Source organism: Oncorhynchus mykiss, chromosome 5, assembly GCF_057628025.1.
Source record: "Oncorhynchus mykiss isolate SJ-2025 chromosome 5, ASM5762802v1, whole genome shotgun sequence".
In the NCBI taxonomy this organism is placed as follows: Eukaryota; Metazoa; Chordata; class Actinopteri; order Salmoniformes; family Salmonidae; genus Oncorhynchus; species Oncorhynchus mykiss.
The window spans coordinates 68,555,751-68,580,000 of NC_143026.1; the positions used below are offsets into that span (position 1 = coordinate 68,555,751).

At 44.0% G+C, this 24,250-nt stretch overlaps 1 protein-coding gene across 1 annotated transcript in view; it reads left to right on the forward strand.

The window, feature by feature from the left end:
* The window catches only part of LOC110524403 (glypican-1), a 54,550-nt gene that overhangs the window by 30,253 nt on the left and 47 nt on the right, over positions 1 to 24,250 (forward strand). Inside the window, exons 2-9 of the mRNA XM_021604003.3 lie at positions 7,030 to 7,188; positions 11,341 to 11,735; positions 17,412 to 17,577; positions 17,688 to 17,818; positions 17,934 to 18,074; positions 18,200 to 18,330; positions 21,191 to 21,366; positions 21,580 to 24,250. The exon at positions 21,580 to 24,250 is cut by the window's right edge and continues 47 nt beyond it. Coding sequence (XP_021459678.1) covers positions 7,030 to 7,188; positions 11,341 to 11,735; positions 17,412 to 17,577; positions 17,688 to 17,818; positions 17,934 to 18,074; positions 18,200 to 18,330; positions 21,191 to 21,366; positions 21,580 to 21,785 — 1,505 coding nt within the window. The 3' untranslated portion in view covers positions 21,786 to 24,250. The remainder of the gene's footprint in view (positions 1 to 7,029; positions 7,189 to 11,340; positions 11,736 to 17,411; positions 17,578 to 17,687; positions 17,819 to 17,933; positions 18,075 to 18,199; positions 18,331 to 21,190; positions 21,367 to 21,579) is intronic.

Below are 24,250 nucleotides of genomic sequence, written 5' to 3' on the forward strand. Positions count from 1 at the left end.
TCACACAGTCTCCACTTTGTGCTGCATCAGGACTCTCTCCAGCCAGGTCTGAGAGCTGTCAGGGGCCAAAATCAAGCAGGCAGGGATGCATAGATGTTCCCCTGCCAGCGTCCCAGCAGATGCATGCGACCATTTATGAGATTAAAGCATGGGATGGCTGTGGTGGGATTATGCCAGGAGGGCCAGAAGAGACGCAGTGCTCTGCTTGAGATGCACAGCAATTCAGTCATGATCAACTGGCACGACAGGGTGTGTGTGTGTTTGTGTTTGTGTGTGTGTGTGTGTGTGTGTGTGGTTTTCAGGAGAGGGTGGGAAAGGGTTGATGGTTGTATAGGGTATTGTTCCTCTCAATCTACACTCTTAGAAAAAAGGTTCCAAAGGGATCCTTCGGCTGTCCCCGTAGGAGAACCCTTTTCGGTTTCAGGTAGAACCCTTTTTGGTCCCAGGTAGAACCCATTTGGATTCCATGTAGAACTCTTTGTGGGAAGTAGTTTGGTTTCAGGGGTGGTGCAATTTTCTTTGCCAAATATATTTGAACAATTTATTTTTAGGGGGTGCTGCACCACCCTCATCACCCTTACTTCCTGTGGCTATGTAGATACAGTAGCACCTTTTTTCTAAGAGTGTATGTTCATCATGCCCTGAATCAAAAGCTCAAGCTCCTATTCAACACTCCCAACATCTGCCTGATAATAACGTCCATAGATCCTTAGTTACCATGACAAACTAGATTAGTATGTGCTCTCTTCCTCTGTGCTGTAGCGTATAAATGTAGCGTATAAATAATTCCTTACCAATATGCTTTGCATTCTCTATCCTACAATACCCTTGGGTGGTGGCCTGCAGGCTATGTGTAAACCTCCCTTGTGTGTGTCTGTTTTGTGTCTATGTACAGTATCTTTGTGTGCATGCGTCTGTGTGTCTCTATGCACATGGCTGAGAAAGGAGATGGAGTAGGTGTCTAATATCAGGTGACGGCTCAGCCTTTCTCTGAATACAGACGGCTGGCATTAGTCCACCGGGCGCGTCTGGCGACCTTTCACTGAGTCGGCCCGGGTGTCCACCCTGTCAACACCTGGCTGAGGAGCAGTGTCACTCCCCACACTGCTCCCCGGCGGTGATGTCACACTTTCCATAATGTAAACTATCAAAATAAAGAAAGTCGCACACTCCACGTATAATCTCCCAGCAATTTAATGGGTTTTTACCAATGTTTTGGCATCACTGTGCCTTCCTCAGGGTCTGCCAGGGTCTGCCAGGGTCTGAGGAAGGCACAGTGATGCCGAAACGTTGGTAAAAACCCATTCAATTGCTGGGAGATTATACGTGGAGTGTGCGACTTTCTTTATTTTGATAGTTTGTAGTTTATTTGCCGGTAGTCAGCACCTCCACACAAACTATTATTCTGGGTGTGCGCTAGCTCATGTTTTTTTTTATCTACACTTTCCAAAATGGACATACCGTCACTGAATGGCCCCTCCCAGAGCCAAGGTGCCCGTAAAATGATGCAGCATTTAGAAATGACTCATGTCCTTTCCAGATGAAACTGTAGCCAGGGAGTAATAGGAGTGACGGTGTGTCTGGTGAGTGGAGATGTGGGGAGGAAGGCAAAAGAGTGGCTACCATCTTAAAACAGTGGCCCACATCCCAGATACATGCTCAACAATCCCATTGAAATGATCTACGAGATGAGTCACATGAGATGGATTTGTATTGTTTACATTTTTTTATGTAACCTTTATTTAACTAGGAATATGGAGTGGTTTAAATGGAATCATTAATGCTGTGTTAGAGCCAATCTAATGTATATGTGTGGGCTGTAGAATAAGCTGCATGTACCGGTGGTTATGGGTCGAGATCTGCTGTTCTCAGATGGATTTCCAATACAGTTGTGAATAATATTCATGGGATGTAAAGTAGTGTATGGTTGTAAACTGGATCATTTTACACTGGTGCACACAGAGCAATAGAGAGAAAGAAAGATGGGGGACAACAGAGAAAGAATAGGTCAACTTGAACACATTGGTAGTGTCTGTGGATGGAGAGAGAAGGAGCAGTCTGGTAGAAACAGATGCAGAGTGACTGAACATCATTCATTATCCCTGTTACAGTATGATAGGGTGCAGAGAAATCTATATCAGTGTTCATTGTCATTATGTACTGTAACATAATGGACAAACTGCCTATATGGGACTGTGATCCACTGAATGGGCTGCATTTTATTTGTTTGTCACTGTAAGTGAATTAACTTTATAGCTCCTGCAGGATACCCAGTTTACATTACGAAGCAACGCTGGAACATTGTTAAGCCCCTTTACTGTAGTAAACATCCTTAACAGTCTAGTGACAACAAAGATCTCTGTGTCAGGGTTTTCGCTGCTGGTCATTCGAGTCAAGTGCAGGAGAGCAGAGAATAGGTGATCAGGTGACTTTATTAGCCAAGAGCAACAAACAGATGGGAGCAAACAGCTACAACTCAATCCAACCGGCAAAAGTGACAAGCGTAAAATACCGTCCATAATATAACAATAAGGTTCACCAATAATTCCCCAAAAAGGGTACAGGCAATGCACAGTGTGAAAAACCAGACTGGCGCGAAACAACAAACACAAAACAAAACAATTCCACACAAAGACATGGGGGCAACAGAGGAATATACAGTGGGGAGAACAAGTATTTGATACACTGCCGATTTTGCAGGTTTTCCTACTTACAAAGCATGTAGAGGTCTGTAATTTTTTATCATATGTACACTTCAACCGTGAGAGATGGAATCTAAAACAAAAATAAAGAAAATCACATTGTATGATTTTTAAGTAATTAATTTGCATTTTATTGCATGACATAAGTATTTGATACATCAGAAAAGCAGAACATAATATTTGGTACAGAAACCTTTGTTTGCAATTACAGAGATCATACGTTTCCTGTAGTTCTTACTGATATATATGCAGTGTGATTAGGGAATGTAAACCAGGTGTGCGGGGAACAAGACAAAACAAATGGAACAATGAAAAATGGAGCGGCGATGGCTAGAAGGACGGTGACGTCGACCGCCGAACGCCGCCCGAACAAGAAGGGGAGCCGACTTCGGCGGAAGTCGTGACACTCTGCCTGTGGTGGAAATGTGTTTCCTCCATTCACAGATCAGTGGTTAATCCAAACACAATTAAATATATTAAAGTGGAATGGCAAATCCTCCAGTTGGATTTCAAAGTTTCCAGTTAGTTAAGGTTAGACATTCTGAAAGTCTTTTCAAGCCTTTTATTTCCCCCCGTTCCATTTAGGTAGTTTGTCACCAACAGACATATGTAGGCTGGCCACAATCATCTGTCCAGACATGAATTTCTGATTGCAGAAATGACAGCCATTAGAGATAGATGTGATATGGGATGGAGAGTGCAGGTTCATGGACAAATAGTCAAAGTCAACATTATCTTTCAACGGCTGTCCAATTTCGATTTGCTCGCTACATTTTCTGTGGAAGTCTTGCAGATTGTATTAGCCTCTATTACGTGTATGTTGTGCCTTTGACTGTGGCTGGCAGAGCTCTAATTGGCTATGAATGGGCTTTGATTCGATTAGTGTGACACAGGGGGCAAGGTTGGCCACCCCTCATCTCCCTCGGCAGTAATCTGTCTCTTGAATAAACGCTGTAAATGGGCTGGACTCTCTCCCCGCACCTGCTCCCTCACATAGCCAGCCAGAGCCAGACCTGTTCTGTCTGTCTGTCGAACACTAAGCAGCAAACAGGATATAGCCCACTAGCCACTATAGCCAGGAACTACATACCCATTTTCAATCATACCCATCACAGATAATACATAGATAGGCCTAGAGCTTCTCTATAGGGAGTGCCGAAGGTTACATATATATAGCATTGTAAGGGATCTCCATAATGTAGGCATAGGTCTCAGGAACCTTGCTGTCTTACTGGTCCAATGAAAGATGTGATCCTATCTGCATACTGATGATGACTTGCTCGTTGTTATTCTGTGTGTCTGTCTTTGCATGTCTATGGATTAGGGAGGTGTGTCTGGGTGCTCAGGCGTGTGTGTCCCTGTGTCCCTGGCTTGTATGAATGTGTGTGCACACGACAAATCTGATTTATCAGTCTTGTCTCTCCTTGTTCGCTGTCAGCAGTCATTGAAATGCAGGCCACACGCCTGCCCCCTGCTCGCTGACTAAAATGGACGAGCGCTCACGAGCTGGCCAGGAGATTAGATGTTTAATGGGATTTAAGCCTGTTCTTCTCTGCAAGACGCTAGGCCTACCAGAGACACACAATATGATTCCTACTGGAATCCCTCCATTGTGTTTTTACTGGTTCACACTTTGCGCTGCATATTAAATCACCTCAGAACAACCTGTTTGAAGTCTCGCTTCAGAAGCTATGCACTGTTTCAAAGTAAAGACATTTTAACACTTTGACACATGAGAGAGAGGCACGAGGAAGGAGTTTACGATAGGAGAATGCACAGTAAAAATGTCTGTCAAGTTAACAGTTCTGCCCTTCTCTTCTCTTTACACAGCATGATCACGATCAGGCTCAATCATCCCTTTTTTTCTCCTCTCAAAGTTGTTTGATTCGATATAAAGGATTGCAAATACTCCTCATGCCAGTGCCACATACCGTGCAGAAGACTACAGCAAAACAGACAGACTACTGCTTGACTACCACACAACTAGTGAGCTTCTTGGCACACAGATCCTATATCCCTTCTCTAGAATTTTAAGATAAAAGAAGTGAGGAAATAAATAAATAAGTGAATAGAGATTTCTCTGCACTTTTCCCTCCTGCTGTAGTCAGGATTCATAAAAGATGCATGGATGTGATAGCATCTCTCGCTCCAGTTCCCGGGGCAGACAGCCAGGGCCAGGCAGAGGCAGGGCTTGAGCAGGGAACCCGTTTGTGAAGTGGCAGAGAGGGCTGGGGGGCAGACCACTCACCCCCATCCCCTCTACGCCTAACCCCCTCCTCAGGCTCACCCCCGCCTGCTTGGGGACTGGGGCTGCAGACTGCACTCTAAGCTGTCTGGCTCTTTCTCTCTTGTGTGTGTTTGTGTTTGTGTGTGTTTGTGTGTGTGTGTGTGTGTGTGTGTGTGTGTGTGTGTGTGTGTGTGTGTGTGTGTATAGAAGAATTTAACAAGATAGTTTTTTGTGGAACTTGTCAGTAATACATATGGCAGCAAATACACTTCATAGAAGATTATTGTAATATCTGATATTGGTGGTTAACATTTAGATAACAGAAATGTTGTATGTATTATATAAAAAACATACAAGAGACATGTAAGCTAAGCCTTCTAAGGCACATGGGACATGCATGTTTCAAAGCACTTGCACTGTCTGATGTCATTGATACATGCAATGTGACACTTATTGAAAAAAGAAGCAAAGTCTGCCATGAGGAGGAGGAGGAAGGGGGGGTGAGGAGGAGAGGGAGAGGAGAGGGGGAGAGGAGGGCGGAGAGGAGGAAAGGAGGAGGGGGAGAGGATGAGGAGAGAGGAGGACAGGAGGAGGGGGAGGAGGAGAAGGAGGTGGAGATGGAGGAGAATAGCAGGAGGGGAGGAGGAGGAGGATAGGGAGGAGAGGAGGAAGGGAAGAAGAGGAGGAGGAGGTGGAGAGAGAAGAGGAGGAGGGTGGAGGGGGAAAAGGAGGAGGAAAGGGGTAGAGGGAGAGGAGGAGAAGGAGCGAAGAGTACAGGAGGGGGAGGACAGGAGGAGGGTAGGAGATTAGCAGGAGGGGAGGAGGAGGAGGATAGGGAGAAGAGAAGAGGAGAGGAGGAGGGGTCTTGGATGAGGAGGAGGATAGGGAGAGGAGGAGGAGGAAAGGGGAGGAGGAGAGAAGAGGACAGGAGGAGGAGGACAGGTGGAGGAGGGGAGGAGAATAGCAGGAGGGGAAGAGGAGAGGGCGAGAAGGGGATGACATGAGGAGGGGGAGAATGAGGAATGACCGATAGCAGCAGTGAATATATTTAGTTTTTAAGTGGAGATTTCTCAACAATCAGTCTCACGATAGCACATTGGTATTAGTCTGTGACAAATACCAAACCTTAACAGGGCTTGGCTTGGCTAAGACCCTGGATAGGAGACCAAAAGTGTAGTTGTAGGTAAACCAGCTGTCCAGTAGGAAGTGCTTCCCAGCCTTAAACATGGAAACTCATAAATTAAAATGTATATACAAAGGTTGTATTTTTCTTATAGTAATTGTCATGTTTAATTATATGTTGACTTGTAAAAAAAAACGTGAAACCTATAAGGAAAGCATTTATTTTGTAGAGGTCACATTCTCAGAACATACACTTTTCCTATTATATTCATAGATGGCTCATATAATTCATGAATATTGTCTCAAATATGTCATACCATATCATGTATTCAATTGTGTGTGTCATATAAGGCTTATAAGTTAAGACATATACAAATACACCACGGACATATAAGGCTTATAAGTTAACACATATACAAATACACCACGGACATATAAGGCTTATAAGTTAACACATATACAAATACACCACGGACATATAAGGCTTATAAGTTAACACATATACAAATACACCACGGACATATAAGGAAAAACATATACAATTCTACCAGAGCCTTAGTAGATGACTTATTAGATTTTTATACACATAATCTTCTTCTGCCATTCAAGAAGTAATCGCCTGTGGCTCAGTTGGTAGAGCATAGCACTTGCAATGCCAGGGTTGTGGGTTTGATTCCCACCAGAGACTAGCATGAAAATGTACAGAATGCATTCACTACTGTAAGTTACTCCAGATAGTTTGTTTTACATGTTAGTCATTTAGCAGATGCTCTTATCCAGAGTGAATTACAGGAGCAATTAGGGTGAAGTGCCTTGCGCAAAGGCACATCGACAGATTTTTCACCTAGTCGGCTCAGGGATTCAAACCAGCAACCTTTCGGTTACTGGTCTAATGCTCTTAGAGCCTCTCTAAAATCTACTCTTTAGTATTAAGTGGATAAAACCCTAAACATGTCCTCTCCTCTGTCTTGTCCCTAGGTGAGCACCTGCGCATCTGTCCCCAGGGGTACACCTGCTGTACCAGTGCCATGGAGGAGACCCTGTCCAACCTGAGTCGCAGGGAGTTTGAGGGGCTGGTCAGAGAGGCAGGGCGCTCGCTACAGGCCTCCCTCAACACACAATACAGGAGCTTCGACAGTGAGTAGCCACACAGAACTCATACTCTCCTCTATACTGACAATACACGCACAGATGCACGCACTTACACACAAACCCTCATAAAATGAACATGGGCATCTACTCTGTCTGTCAGTTGTTTAACGAGAGGATAGGGCAAGTGTTGGCGTGGTCTCAGATAAATAAACAAACCAAATAAATGTCCACACGTCAGAAAGACACGCTGAGCTGTCAACCTGAAGGGGAAAGGAGGTCACTAGACATTGGGATAATAACACTAGACATTGGGATAATAACACTAGACATTGGGATAATAACACTAGACATTGGGATAATAACACTAGACATTGGGATAATAACACTAGACATTGGGAATTGTGTATTTGTGTGAAAATGCTGATACTTCCTGACATTTCTTAAGCGCTGCCTGTCTTGACACCAGCCTCAAGTCTGTAGTTGCGTGCAATCTTTTCAACAACTGGATGACCTTGATAGTGTCCTTGACTTGTGCTGCGAATTTTGAAGACATTACTGCAATCTTTGACCCATCACTAATAAACTCTATTTATATAAATGAATCAAAATAGTCCTGAGGCTCCAGCTACAGTAGCACTATGGAGCCGGAGGATACTGTACCCAGATGACAGCAACTGATGACGCCTGAAACACGGCTGTTTGCTCGGGAAAATAAAACTCCCACAAAGTAATCTGGACATCCATCCATCCATCTGATTAACATAAGATTAAAACAGGATGTGGGGATGATGGCATGCAGTCATATTTTCTGTCTTGATGGGCCCTAGCTGTCATCAGAGTGGTAGAGACAGAGACAGGTAGACATAGACAGGAGAGGGGAAGGTGGGCCGCTGGGAGACAGAGTTATGATTGGCTGTGGTAATGAGTCAGGGAACATAGTAGACACTGTGGTGTGGAAGAGGGAGGGGTGAAATGTGATAAGCTGCCCCCCCTCCTCTCCTCCACCCCATCTACCCCCACAGGCCGGGATGCTGGCCCTGCTAATGAGCATTTGACCCAATGAGGAGAGTGGCTGCCAGAAGCATCACATCACCACACATCAGAGTAATGAGACAGAGAGAGAGAGAGGGAGAGAAGGGAAGAGAAAGAGAAGGGTGAAGCAGGTAGGTAGTGGAAGAGAGAGGGACAGAAAGAGGGAGAGAGGGGAATGATGGATTGATTAGAGTTAGTGGAGGGCGATATGGAGAAAGAGAGAGAAAAAAGAGAAAGTGAACAGGGAGGAGAGAATAAAGAGAAAGTGAACAGGGAGGAGAGAATAAAAGAAAGAAGGGTTGTGAAAGGGTATGGTGATATGAGTCAGGCAGCGTGTGTCAGATGGGGAGTTCCAGTACATTTTTCTCCTGCTTTCTATACTTCCTAAATGGCTGGGCTGCTCTGATTTACAGAGTGAGATAAAATCAGTGTGACTGATATGTGTGACATATGCCTTGGCAGAGTTAGCCTAGCTTAGCAACAGGAGGAAGGTGTTGGCCACACAACAACAAGGACACCGTCACACACAGGGGCTGGGCTGGCAGAACAGTATAGAGCAGGGTTTTCCAAATTCTATCCTGGGGACCCCAAGAAGTGCACTACACAGCTGATTCAAATAATTAACTAATCAACTTGATTATTTGAATTAGCTGTGTAGTGCTAGGGCAAAAAACAAAACGCGAACCCCCTGGGTTTGGGAAACGCTGGTATAGAGCTAGTCCAGCTGCATACACAACCCCTGCCCCCTCCTCCTCTCCCTCAACATCAGGAGGTTACAGCCACAGAGACAGAGGGAGGCCAGATGTTGGTGAGGATGAAGCAATCCATCAAAGAGGAACCTAGAGCTACAGCTACATGAAGCAGCGATAGAGAGGGGAGGAAATGGAAGTGTGCAGGTGATGTTTCAAGTCCATTTGGTATGATTGCAGCTGTGTCTTCCGTAGACTACAGCAGATGAACAGGAGCAGTAGGTAGCAGCAGTAGCAGTAGAAAACAGAGCAGCAGTAGGAGCAATAGAAACGGAATGAACATAAGATCGAGGAGAGGAGTGGCGGTAAGAGTTGCATGGCCATCTGGTTGTGTTTAGGGTTGCCGGGCGTGGGCCCTGGACTCACTCAGCTAAATGCAGGCTTTTACTGCTTCTCCACAGCAGCAGCGGCACTCACAGGCCCCGGCCCCGGCCCTCCACCTGTCTCCAGCATTCAATCCCTCAGATTAGCGGGATTGCCAGAGATAGTCTCCTCTCCCTAACCCTCCCTCTACGGGGGTCAGCTCCAGCAGCAGGGAGCAGCCCAGTCATTGTGTCAGCAGAATGGGAGGTGACAGAGTTTTATTACATTCCCCCCTGACACTGTAACTCTCAGTATCCGCTGCTTTATTGGAAGGCTCAATAAGGAGGTATGTAGGACAATGGTATAGTCCGTTGTTATTTTTGTTTTTCTCTCTTCCTCTCACTTTACCCGCAAAGTGCTGTTAACTGAACTGCAGCTGAGACAGTGCTCTACAGTTCTACGGTTGAGTTCCCAGGTTCTCACAGTGTCTATAGTTTGTTTGTCAGGCATGCTAGAACACTCGTCCTTGTTTGTCACATTGGGCCAAATCGATCTGCTCATTCCCACACTCCCATTTATTTGTTTATTTACGTAGCACGAAAAGCTTACCCACTAAGCACAGACATCATTTCAACATCTAGTTTTGATTGTGGTTGTGACTGGTTGTGACTTCAGCCAGAAATCAACAATAAATGTCACCATGTCAATGTATTTAGGATCAAAATTGGGTAAAAATAAGAAGAAAATCGTTTTCCACGCTGATTCAACGCCACCACATTTTGAGTTTTTTTTTTTTTTTTTCCACTTTTGTTTCAACCAGTTTTTGCCCAGTGGGTAGTGACTTTGGTTTTTGATTTTTTTCCACTTTTGATTCAACCAGTTTTTGCCCAGTGGGTAGTGACTTTGGTTTTTGATTTTTTTCCACTTTTGTTTCAACCAGTTTTTGCCCAGTGGGTAGTGACTTTGGTTTTTGATTTTTTTCCACTTTTGATTCAACCAGTTTTTGCCCAGTGGGTAGTGACTTTGGTTTTTGGAGAACACAAATCAATCATATGTCTGGGTGCCAAATGGGAGGACAGTTGGGATCTGTACTTTACAGTCTAGCTAATCTCGTGACAGACTAATTTGGTTCTGGGTGCTGATATTCAAATCCAATTCAATTTTATTAGTCACATGCGCCGAATACAACAGGTATTACAATACATCAACCCTACAATGAAATGCTTACTTACGAGCTCCTAACCAACAATGCATTTTTTTTTTAAATGAGTAAGAATAAGAAACAATAGCGAGACTATACACAGGGGGGTACCGGTACAGAGTCAATGTGCGGGAGCACCGGTTAGTTGAGGTAATATGTACATGTAGAGTTATTAAAGTGACTATGCATAGATGATAACAACAAAGAGTAGCAGCAGCGTAAAAGAGGGGGTGGCAATGCAAATAGTCTGGGTAGCCATTTTATTAGATGTTCTGGAGTCTTATGGCAATGGGGTAGAAGCTGTTTAGAAGCCTCTAGGGAGCTTTTCCTAGCCACCGTTCTTCTACACCTGCATTGCTTGCTGTTTGGGGTTTTAGGCTGGGTTTCTGTACAGCACTTTGAGATATCAGCTGATGTACGAAGGGCTATATAAATACATTTGATTTGATTTGATTTTGGAACTTGACTTGATGTACTGGGTGATGTACTGGGCCATATGCACTACCTTCTGCAGTGCCTTGCGGTCGGAGGCTGAGCAGTTGCCATACCAGGCAGTGATGCAACCAGATGCTCTCGATGGTGCAGCTGTAGAACCTTTTGAGGATCTGAGGACCCATGACAAATCTTTTCAGTCTCCTGAGGGGGAATAGGTTTTGTTGTGCCCTCTTCACTACCTACTGTATATCTGTGTGTTGGTGGTGATATGCTCACATTCTATGGGATCTACTGTACTTCAAGTAGTGGCCATTTAGCTGTACTTTATCTGAGCCTGTGTTCACTTTGTGGGCACAGGCCAGCAGCACTGGGAAGGATAAGCTTGGTTTTTGGGGTTTGATGTCACACAATGCTTTGAATCGCCAACAGACTATTCCAGTATTTGACTCCTCGTTTCTCTTTCTCCTCTCTCCTCAGCGTACTTCACAGACCTCTTGAACAGATCCGAGCGTTCCCTTCAAGAGTCCTTCCTGGCCACGCTGGGCTCTCTCTACTCCAAGAACGCCCCTGTGTTCCAGGACCTGTACGCTGACCTGCGTCGCTACTACCGTGGCTCCGCTGTCAACCTGGAGGAGACGCTCAACGACTTCTGGGCACGGCTGCTGGAGCGCCTGTTCAAGGCCTCCTCCCTCCCGCAGTACACCCTCACTGACGACTACCTGGAGTGTGTGGCCAAGCAAACGGAGACCCTGCGGCCCTTTGGGGACGTCCCCCGTGACCTCAAGCCCAAGGTCACCAGGGCCTTCGTGGCGGCGCGGTCATTCGTCCAGGGCTTGACTGTCAGTGGGGAGGTGGTCCGCAAAGTTTCCCAGGTACTGTTATAGTAGAGACCTGTGCTGTTTCACGTGTTGCTACCGCTGAGAAATATGGCAGTGCTTTTTATTCCTGATATTACCACCTCACATCCACCACACCGTCAACCATTAAACACCCTGCACACACATAAACGCTGTCAACTAGTTGAAATTGGGATTGTTATGTAAATCACAGAGTAAGTTCCTTGCGTAAATCTGTCACAGAAAGAAAATGCCCTGGGTGTGTAATTTTCACCCCTAGGCAGTGTGTTTAACCTTGGTTACCCTGGTGAAAACATATGCATACTGTAGATGGATAGAGCACATTAAGGTGCTTGCCTCAGTAGGGCGTGCCTCAGTAGGGCGTGCCTCAGTAGGGGCTTGTCTCAGTAAGGGCTTGTCTCAGTAGGGGCCTGCCTCCGTAGGGGCCTGCCTCAGTAGGGGCGTGCCTCAGTAGGGGCGTGCCTCAGTAAGGGCTTGTCTCAGTAGGGGCGTGCCTCAGTAGGGGCATGCCTCATTAAGGGCTTGTCTTAGTAGAGGCGTGCCTCAGTAGGGGCGTGCCTCAGTAAGGGCTTGTCTCAGTAGGGGCGTGCCTCAGTAGGGGCCTGCCTCAGTAGGGGCGTGCCTCAGTAGGGGCTTGTCTCAGTAAGGGCTTGTCTCACTAGGGATGGGTAAAGGGCTGCTGTGCATTGCCCCAGCAACAGGGTGTCTGAGGGGCGGATGAAACATGTAGCAAGGCTAGCTTAAAAACCATTTCCCATCAGGAGTGAATTACAAAGAAACCTGGCCCCTCCGACCCCTGTCCCTGTTCCTTCAGCCACAGTCTATTGGCCAACTACTTGGCCAGTCTACATTTAGCCTTTATTGGATGAAAGTAAGGCATTTTAGGGACATGTCTCTATCTCTTTGGATGGTAGCAGTGGAACGTGCCCAGTGCCTGTTTCATATGCCAACTTTTATGATGCTTTTATTGGTATAGAGAATCACAAAAGCACATTCTTGGAGAGAGGAAGGAGCCTTTGAGAAATGTTTAGGTTTTATGTTCATTTAAATGTAACATTAATATGAAAGTACGTTTAGCCTACAAATATCTAATGTGTAATCTGTTGTGTCTTTTAGTGGATCGATGTGTATTTTTGCGTTACGTATCAAACGTGTATTTTTGCGTTACTTATCGAACATACACAAGCTATTTACACAAACACCAGAGAGGGCAATAGCCACGTACAGGAATCCTGTGGGCTCTCACTCCCTTCTTCCTAAAAATAACCACCATTTCAAACCGCTCTTTATGTTGGCACAAAGAGGCCGGAGTCTGGCCCATTTAAATACAGACTTTATTTACAGCACGGTGCCACCAGCTTTACAACTTTTAAATAGAACACAGGGAGAGGGAGATAGAAGTGGAGAGGAGGAGGTATAGAGAGATGAAAGCGAGTGTGAGAGAGAGAAAGAGAGTGAGAGAGAGAAAGAGAAAGAACATGTGGATGGATGGAATAATCCCTTTGAGCTATGGTTGATTACCGTTGTTACTGTCAGTGACAGTGGCTGATGTAACAGTATGGCATCATGGGTGTCTGTCCTGTCACTGATCTTAATTTATCAGCACCATTACCTGTCCGCTCTGCTCCACTCCACCTCCTGTTGTCACACTGTAGGAGATTTAACACTGTGGGATGTCACAATCAATTGGTGACATTCGGACGTATAAGGAAGCTGGTTGTCTGTGTACATTAAGCCCTGTTGAAGGGTTCCTGTGAAGTCTGTTAATACAAGGACCGGTTGTAATGACACCGCTTTAATCTTGTTAGCTGTTCAGTCTCCTTGTGAAGTTCTTAATGGTCTCCCATTCTAGACAGCATAAGCTCGCTCTTATCCTTTTAAGGAGCTACATTTGAAGCTGCATTCTGGGAAAATGACATGGTCCTCCTCCGAAGGCTTTAATAGTGCGAGATTATTCTTGGAAATGATAGCCAACTCTTGTAACAGTTAGCATCCTTTAGGAAACATCTACACCAACATATCCGTTTATCTATCCCTCACCGAACCCCTCTTATGCATTAGCTGCATGGTATTGTTGCTGTTTCATGTTGCAAAATGCGCACTACATAATCATAATCAATACATGATAATCATGATCATAGTACATGTTTTAACCACACATATACAGTGGGACCCGAAATTATTGACACCGTTGATAAAGATGAGTGATAATGACTCTATAAAATAAATCATCCCAATACTGAGCTACAGTGCCTTGCGAAAGTATTCGGCCCCCTTGAACTTTGCGACCTTTTGCCACATTTCAGGCTTCAAACATAAAGATATAAAACTGTATTTTTTTGTGAAGAATCAACAACAAGTGGGACACAATCATGAAGTGGAACGACATTTATTGGATATTTCAAACTTTTTTAACAAATCAAAAACTGAAAAATTGGGCGTGCAAAATTATTCAGCCCCTTTACTTTCAGTGCAGCAAACTCTCTTCAGAAGTTCAGTGAGGATCTCTGAATGATCCAATGTTGACCTAAATGACTAATGATGATAAATACAATCCACCTGTGTGTAATCAAGTCTCCGTATAAATGCACCTGCACTGTGATAGTCTCAGAGGTCCGTTAAAAGCGCAGAGAGCATCATGAAGAACAAGGAACACACCAGGCAGGTCCGAGATACTGTTGTCAAGAAGTTTAAAGCCGGATTTGGATACAAAAAGATTTCCCAAGCTTTAAACATCCCAAGGAGCACTGTGCAAGCGATAATATTGAAATGGAAGGAGTATCAGACCACTGCAAATCTACCAAGACCTGGCCGTCCCTCTAAACTTTCAGCTCATACAAGGAGAAGACTGATCAGAGATGCAGCCAAGAGGCCCATGATCACTCTGGATGAACTGCAGAGATCTACAGCTGAGGTGGGAGACTGTCCATAGGACAACAATCAGTCATATATTGCACAAATCTGGCCTTTATGGAAGAGTGGCAAGAAGAAAGCCATTTCTTAAAGATATCCATAAAAAGTGTCGTTTAAAGTTTGCCACAAGCCACCTGGGAGACACACCAAACATGTGGAAGAAGGTGCTCTGGTCAGATGAAACCAAAATGGAACTTTTTGGCAACAATGCAAAACGTTATGTTTGGCGTAAAAGCAACACAGCTGAACACACCATCCCCACTGTCAAACATGGTGGTGGCAGCATCATGGTTTGGGCCTGCTTTTCTTCAGCAGGGACAGGGAAGATGGTTAAAATGGTTAAAATTGATGGGAAGATGGATGGAGCCAAATACAGGACCATTCTGGAAGAAAACCTGATGGAGTCTGCAAAAGACCTGAGACTGGGACGGAGATTTGTCTTCCAATAAGACAATGATCCAAAACATAAAGCAAAATCTACAATGGAATGGTTCAAAAATAAACATATCCAGGTGTTAGAATGGCCAAGTCAAAGTCCAGACCTGAATCCAATCGAGAATCTGTGGAAAGAACTGAAAACTGCTGTTCACAAATGCTCTCCATCCAACCTCACTGAGCTCGAGCTGTTTTGCAAGGAGGAATGGGAAAAAATGTAAGTCTCTCGATGTGCAAAACTGATAGAGACATACCACAAGCGACTTACAGCTGTAATCGCAGCAAAAGGTGGCGCTACAAAGTATTAACTTAAGGGGGCTGAATAATTTTGCACGCCCAATTTTTCAGTTTTTGATTTGTTAAAAAAGTTTGAAATATCCAATAAATGTCGTTCCACTTCATGATTGTGTCCCACTTGTTGTTGATTCTTCACAAAAAAATACAGTTTTATATCTTTATGTTTGAAGCCTGAAATGTGGCAAAAGGTCGCAAAGTTCAAGGGGGCCGAATACTTTCGCAAGGCACTGTATGTGCATGTTCAAAAACAATTAGAAAGTACAGTGGGGCAAAAAAGTATTTAGTCAGCCAACAATTGTGCAAGTTCTCCCACTTAAAAAGATGAGAGAGGCCTGTCATTTTCATCATAGGTACACTTCAACTATGACAGATAAAATGAGAAGAAAACATCCAGAAAATCACATTGTAGGATTTTCTAATGAATTTCTTTGCAAATGATGGTGGAAAATAAGTATTTGGTCAATAACAAACGTTTATCTCAATACTTTGTTATATACCCTTTGTTGGCAATGACAGAGATCAAATGTTTTCTGTAAGTCTTCACAAGCTTTTCACACACTGTTGCTGGTATTTTGGCCCATTCCTCCATGCAGATCTCCTCTAGAGCAGTGATGTTTTGGGGCTGTTGCTGGGAATCACGGACTTTCAACTCCCTCCAAAGATTTTCTATGGGGTTGAGATCTGGAGACTGGCTAGGCCACTCCAGGACCTTGAAATGCTTCTTACGAAGTCACTCCTTCGTTGCCCGGGCAGTGTGTTTGGGATCATTGTCATGCTGAAAGACCCAGCAATGTTTCACCTTCAATGTCCTTGCTGATGGAAGGAGGTTTTCACTCAAAATCTCACAATCCATGGCCCCATTCATTCTTTCCTTTACACGGATCAGTCGTCCTGGTCCCTTTGCAGAAAAACATTTCCAAAGCATGATGTTTCCACCCCCATGCTTCACAGTAGGTATTGTGTTCTTTGGATGCAACTCGGCATTCTTTGTCCTCCAAACACGACGAGTTGAGTTTTTACCAAAAAGTTATATTTTCGTTTCATCTGACCATATGACATTCTCCCAATCTTCTTCTGGATCATCCAAATGCTCTCTAGCAAACTTCAGACGGGCCTGGACATGTACTGGCTTAAGCAAGGGGACACGTCTGGCACTGCAGGATTTGAGTCCCTGGCGGTGTAGTGTGTTACTGATGGTAGGCTTTGTTACTTTGGTCCCAGCTCTCTGCAGGTCATTCACTAGGTCCCCCCGTGTGGTTCTGCGATTTTTGCTCACTGTTCTTGTGATCATTTTGACCCCACGGGGTGAGATCTTGTGTGGAGCCCCAGATCGAGGGAGATTATCAGTGGTCTTGTATGTCTTCCATTTCCTAATAATTGCTCCCACAGTTGATTTCTTCAAACCAAGCTGCTTACCTATTGCATATTCAGTCTTCCCAGCCTGGTGCAGGTCTACAATTTTGTTTCTGGTGTCTTGGCCATAGTGGAGTTTGGAGTGTGACTGTTTGAGGTTGTGGACAGGTGTCTTTTATACTGATAACAAGTTCAAACAGGTGCCATTAATACAGGTAACTAGTGGAGGACAGAGGAGCCTCTTAAAGAATAAGTCTGTGAGAGCCAGAAATCTTGCTTGTTTGTAGGTGACCAAATACTTATTTTCCACCATCATTTGCAAATAAATTCATAAAAAATCCTACAATGTGATTTTCTGGATTTTATTTTCTCTTTGCATCTTTTTTTTCTCATTTTGTCTGTCATAGTTGAAGTGTACCTATGATGAAAATTACAGGCCTCTCATCTTTTTAAGTGGGAGAACTTGCACAATTGGTGGCTGACTAAATACTTTTTTGCCCCACTGTATATTACTTTATACTAATGCAATTGCTTAGAGAAAGAGAGTTTAACAAGTTATATTTATTTTCGCAAAAAGGTAGGAGTCAATTATTTATACCTCTAAAGAGTCTTATAAATAATGTAGTCTCATTACTCCTCACAGTTAAAAAGATGCAAAGCTCCTTGATGATGATGATGGGTGTGCCCCTCCAGGTTCCTCTGAGCCCAGAGTGTACCCGTGCTATGATGAAGCTTGTGTACTGCCCCCACTGTAGAGGCCTGGCCTCCGTCAAGCCCTGTGCCAACTACTGCAGAAACGTCATGAAGGGCTGCCTTGCCAACCAGGCCGACCTGGACACCGAGTGGCAGAACCTCGTCGGTGAGAGAAACACACGTGCACTCACACATGCCCGCACACACAACACACACAAATAAGCACACACTCTCACAGTCTTTTCCTCGATTCTCTTCCCTGTCTCTATTGTCCAGACACCATGCTGCAGGTGGCGTCTAGTTTCAGTGCTGACCCCAGTGTGGATGTGGTCATCTACTCCCTCCCCATCCGCATCTCAGAGGCCATCCTCTACATGCAGGAGAACACAGAGGTCTTCACCAGCAAGGTCAGTTCAACCAGCACCAAACCCTGACTAAACCTTCTCACTCCCACTCATGGCCCATTCTCTTCAGTGTTAGATGTGTCTAAAGGTGTGGGTTTCATTGTGTGTTTGGTGGTAGGTGTTCCAGGCCTGTGGGACCCCCAGGGTGGCAGACACACAGAGCTCAGGGTCTGAGGAGAGAAAGAAGAGAGTGAACCCTGCCAGCACCGCAATGGAGTACAAACCCAGCCCCACCGTAGGGGTCCCACTGGAGATGCAGGTGTGTGTGTCATTAGAACTGCAGGACATCCTCTCTGTCGTGTGTGTGTGTGTGTGTGTGTGTGTGTGTGTGTGTGTGTGTGTGTGTGTGTGCTGAGTATTCAAACTATGTATTATCTCTCCTAGATATCTGATGTGTCCAGTAAGCTGCGGGAGATGCAGCAGTACTGGGTCCAGCTGCCAGCTGCTCTGTGCAATAGTAAAGTGGCAGCAGGAGCAGCTGGTGACAAGTGTTGGAATGGCATGACCAAGGCCAGGTATGATGAGCACCTGTCCAGTATTTTAGCTGTCTGGCAGAGACAGACTGTTAATGACACATTGTCAACAGTAATATGTAGAATATCATCCCCTAAACATAGTATACTATTCCTCCTCACCTGTCTGAGAACATCTGTACTGTGTTGGATGTGAATTGCTCAGGTAACCCTGAGATGCACTTTAGAACCAGGATGAACATGCTAACCATTCACACAGCAGCACACACACAGCAGCAGAGTGCACAGAGACACAGCACTGCCTATTAGTCATGTAACACTCTCTCTGGTTAGAGTGAATCCCCCAAGACCCTCTCTATCTCAGTCTGAAATGGCCTCCCCTTCCCCTCACCCCCTTTCATGCTATTCAACTAAATTGATTATTGAGCAGTTTACCTCCCTTTCTGCAGTGCCACAACTCCTCCCTTATTGGATTGAGATTGGGCAATTTGATTTTTAGTGGGCTGTTGACTCTGAAATATGTGACAGACTATGTCATAAAAAATGTATGTACTTGTGGGTTCATGGGCGTGTTTGTGATAGTTTTTCAAGCAGCATCGGACACTGATATAAACGTGTGAGGGTGTGTGAGTTTGTGCATAAATATGTGTAGCTAGATTTACATCCAATTGGCAACAGATTTTCATGCGAATATTCTAAAATCCACATAAAGAAAATCTCCGCATTTTCCCACCAGTGGTGTATTTCCACCAAACTGACTTGTTGCGGATAAAAATCAGTGCGTGATGACATAGTGCACACAAAATGTTTTCATGTACCGAATAAAAATCGATGGGTCAACAACATTGTAGTTACTCCACAATACTAACCTAAATGTCAAAGTGAAAAGAAGGAAGATTGTACAGAATAAAAAATATCCCGAAATATGCATCCTGTTTGCAACAAGGCACTTAAGTAATTCTGCAAAAAATGTGGCAAAGAAACAAACTTTTTGTCCTGAATACAAAGCATTATGTTTGGGGCAAATCCAACACGTCACTGAGTACCACTTTTCATGTTTTCAATCATTGTGTTGGCTGCATCATGTTATGGGCATCTGCAAGGACTATGGAGTTTTTGTTGTTGTTGGATAAAACAGAATACAGGACAGGCAAAATCCTAGAGGAAAACCTGGTTCAGTCTGCTATCCAACAGACACTGGGAGATGAATGAACCTTTCAGCAGGATAATAACGTAAAACACAAAGCCAAATCTACACTGTTGCTTACCAAGGCAACATTGAATGTTCCTGAGTGGCCCGGTTACAGTTTCGACTTAAAGCTGCTTGAAAATCTATGGCAAGTCTTAAAAATGGCTGTCTAGCAATGATCAAATTGACAGAGCTTGAAGAATTTAAAAAATAATAATGCTCAAATATTGTACAATCCAGGTGTGCAAAGCTCTTAGAGACTTACCCCAAAATACTGTAATTGTACTTGTAATTGCCGCTAAAGGTAAAGGTGCCTCTAATTGCCGCTAAAGGTGCTTCAGCAAAGTATTGACTCAGGGTTGTGGATACTTATGTAAATTAGATATTACTGTATTTAATTTGTAATACATTTGCAAAAATGTCTAAAAACATGTTTTCACTTTGTCATTATCGGGTATTGTGTGTAAATATTGTGTGTAAAAAATCAATTGAATCCATTTTGAATTCAGGCTGTATCACAACAAAATGTGGAATAAGTCAAGGGGTACAGTAGGAATACTTTCTGAAGACACTGTAAATCATTGATGGAAACGTGGTTAGAGATGCTGAAATATTGAAATTTGTGACAGGTCAGGACATAAAAATGCAACTACAAGGCAATGGGCCATTAATAATGCATGTAGGGCTCAGTGTGCTGTATCGCTAGCTCAGCCGTAAGCAGAAAGTGATATGCGTAAATTACAGGTTAACAGGCATCAAGTATAGCTATTCAAGCTACAGGTAACTGCCAAAATAATGGAAACACTTGAGTAAATGAGGGATACAAAGTATATTGAAAGCAGGTGCTTCTACAAAGATGTGGTTGCTGAGTTAATCAAGCAATTAACATCCCATCACGCTTAGTGTCATGTATAAAAAATCTGGGCAGGCCGTTATTTTGGCTACCAAAGCTACTGTATGCCCATAGGATGACAATGCCCCCATTCACATGACACGAGTGGTCACTGAATGGTTTGATGAGCATGAAAACGATGTAATCCATATGCCATTGCTGTCTCAGCCACCAGATCCCAACCCATTTTAACACTTATGGAAGATTCTGGAGCGACGCCTGGGACAGCGTTCTCCACCACCATCAACAAAATACCAAATAATGGAATTTCTCGTGGAAGAATGTCGCTTCTCTCCAATAGTTCCAGAGGCTTGTAGAATCTATGCCAAGGTGCATTGAAGCTGTTCTGTATCATGTTGGCCCAATGCCCTATTAAGATGCTTTATGTTGGAGTTTCCTTTATTTTGTCAGTTACCTGCATATATACACTATATACTGTATGAGTGTGGGATTTTCCATCCAATACTGTGCCCAAGCAATGTAGTCCAGTGGAGGAGAGGGGGGCCTAGAGGATATATACAGTAGAGAAGATGAGGAGAGACTGAGACAGATAGACAGACACATCAAAAGGTTGACAAATCAATAACTGGTGAAATCGATAGACTAAATCCCTGAAGGAAAATGGATTTGTCCAAAAATAAATACCCAGCGATAAACACATAACCCACAAAATTCTACTTGCCATACATCTCCTTAATGGTCCAAAGCCACATTCAAATAAAGGCCTAGTCCCAGAGCTTTGTCATCCTAATGCAATGTAGTACCACAGAAATGCAACCGTGTTGCCTGCTAAGTGACGTATTGATGTTTTCTGTGTCCAGGTATCTTCCTGAGGTGATGGGTGACGGCCTGGCCAGCCAGATCAATAACCCCGAGGTGGAAATTGACATCACCAAGCCAGACATGACTATCCGCCAGCAAATCATGCAGCTGAAGATCATGACCAACCGGCTGAGGAACGCCCTCAACGGCAACGACGTGGACTTCCAGGATGCCAGTGAGTGACGGGTGGGGGAGGAGGGCTGATGGAGGAGGAAGGAAGGGCTGACACTATAGTAGACAGTGGGTTAGAGAGTATGCGATATTGGTTTGTGGATGGGGGTGGTAATGGATGTATAGGTTAGAGTTGGGAGTGCAGAAACATCTTGAAAAGCTTGGGACTCACTGATATCCTCATTTCAATTAACAAATGCCTTTCCCTTGTCCCCAGGTGATGACATCAGCGGTTCAGGAAGTGGAATGTGTACAGGCGAGTCATGTGCTCGTAGCGGACCTCGTGTCATTGTGCCCAAAACAGACAGCACCAGATACTACAATCCTCCTGAGAACAAGAAGGTGAAGGGCACAGGAACCCAGACCCACCCCTCTATCCTCCTCCCCCTGCTCTCATTGGCCACACTGCTGCTCAGGCGATAATGAACAGGTGGTGCATCCAATTGAGACTGTGTTTTGAGATGGAATAGAAGAGGAAAAAAGGGCGATTGGTGGGTAACTTTGCCAAATAGGAAAGGATTGTCATTGAATAAATGGACTACCTTTTATTTTGATGAGAAAAAAACAAAGAACATTAATATTCCTTGTTTTTTTTTGCTTGTTTATATTTTTTTAATGTGGCAAGTAGAGCTGGTCTTTGGCTTCTTTTTATTGTTTCTATGCTTGGGTGGTGAACAAGGATGGTTCACATGCTAGATGTGATGTTTGGATGCCACAGGCTTCTTAGTGAATATGCCATTCTAATGTAAAGTCAATGTGACCTTGTTGCAATGTTCTAACAATGCCAATAACAGCGATGTTGTGAGAACACTGTGAAAGCCGGTTTGGTGCGTATCTACAGTATGCTCATCCAACACATTAGTTGTTTTTTTTACTCAATCACAGTGACAAGGGAATGTGGATCTCTCAAGTATCTATTACATAAAAAATAATGGTTTATTGTAAAACCCTTGCATCAATAGCACATTAATTAACACAGCAGCAGTGACATATCTATGTCCTATCTTAATTTGACCTTCTCACAAAAGGACAATAATCTTGCAGCAACAGGAAATGTGAATTATTATGTGGATTATAATTAATATAAATTTTTGTAGGGGTGGATACATCTTTTCATTAGGGCAAATCAAGTCTGACATTTTAAAGTGGAAAAACTCTTAAGTTTGCATTTCCTGCTGCACAGGGACATTCTCTGTGATAACAGAGTGATTAAATGAAGATAGGAGATCTGTAGGTCTGTGAAAGCAGGTGGGTATAGTATAACAATCTAGCCGTTCTCTATTGAAGGACTGTAGAAAGCCGCTTCCGTCATATTAGGCCTGGAAGCCTCTCTGTGTCTGATATTTTATTTGATCAATCTGGTCTTCAAACTTCTAAAATCCACCATTCTGTTAGCAGTCAAAGTGACGCACAGCTCACTTAGCCAGCAACACACAGAGTATACACACTCCAAAATAAGCCCAACACGCATACAGATCACAAGAAGAATTTTAAGCATAGCCGTTGGTTAGTGTTGTTCACTCAACACATCCTGGCGACCCGTCAAAAAAAGGAGAGGTGCAGCTTTTTATACATATTTCCTATCTTGTAATATAATGTAATATATTATCACTAACCCAAACTTAGGGGTTTGAACCTTCCCCACCTGCCATATGCACAGTTGACTACAGCTGGATGTGGAGAAGGAATGCCTTGACTAAATCACTGTCACACGTTCTCCAAACGTTGCTAGAATGTTCCAGGCAGCACAGTGACATTGTAATGAAGGTGCAGTCAGTGATGGGAGTGCATTGTTGTTGGAGCTGGCTCGTGTTCCCTCCGTCACACACAGGAGGACCATTTCAAAGTGTCTGTGTGTGTGTACAGTTACAGTCTGTCATAGCAGAGAATAAATCTGATGTAGTGGCATATTGTGTATGTATGGCCAATAGTGATTAAATTATAAATTGTTGGGGGTGAGACATCCAGACAGTACGTGGATGCTAGAATGGAGAAGATCTGGTGACACAGTGTCCGTTAATGTAACACAGTGTATATGTCAATGTACTGGTGTACGGTATGTAAGTGTGTGAGTGCCTGTCTTTGACTTTGTGTAAAACTGTGTGTGAGACTGTTTGACTGCCTGCATATAGAGGCACAGCATGAATGGATGCATGTAGAATGCATGTTTTAAGACTGTGTGAATACAGCTTCTGATTTCCCAGGAGAGAAACATTGAAAACCGAGCTAAAAGAAACGTAAACAGAATACAGAGCATGATTGCTGCTTTCCAGTCTTGATCATCATCCCCTAAATTTGCACTGCCCCTGGTCTCTCCTTCAACACTTCCAGGCCCACTTCCACACTTCTCCTTCACCTGCTTTTCATGTGGTTCCCTGGCACTTACAGTAGATTTGGTGAGAGATTTTGCTCTTAATACATTTAGGTGGGAAGCTGAATAAGAAGCCCATTCCTCGTTACCTGCAGGTTCTTATAGCTCAAAATACTTGTGCTAACAAACCCAACACCGGGCTGCTCAGCTCAATCCCAAGCCCAATGAACACTGAGAAATCGATGAGCAGGCCCTCTCAACACACAGAGAATCCTCAGATGGAAAAATCAATGGGAGAGAAGCGCCATGTTGAGGTGCTGATTGATTTGGATACAGATACAGGCTGGCTGATTACATCAAATGTGTGCATGTGGTGTGAATGTGGTTTTATGTGTCAGGGTGTGAAAATCAAGGGCCCCAAAGTATTTGGTGGACACACTTGATTGTCCTACAATACAGTGGGAGGCATAAGTAAAATGTGCCAATTTGAAAAATAAATACAAAATTCCCCTTTTGAGGTTCTTGTGATTGAGCAACAATGCCAAGGTGAAAATATGTCGACATTCTGTCGTTGTTT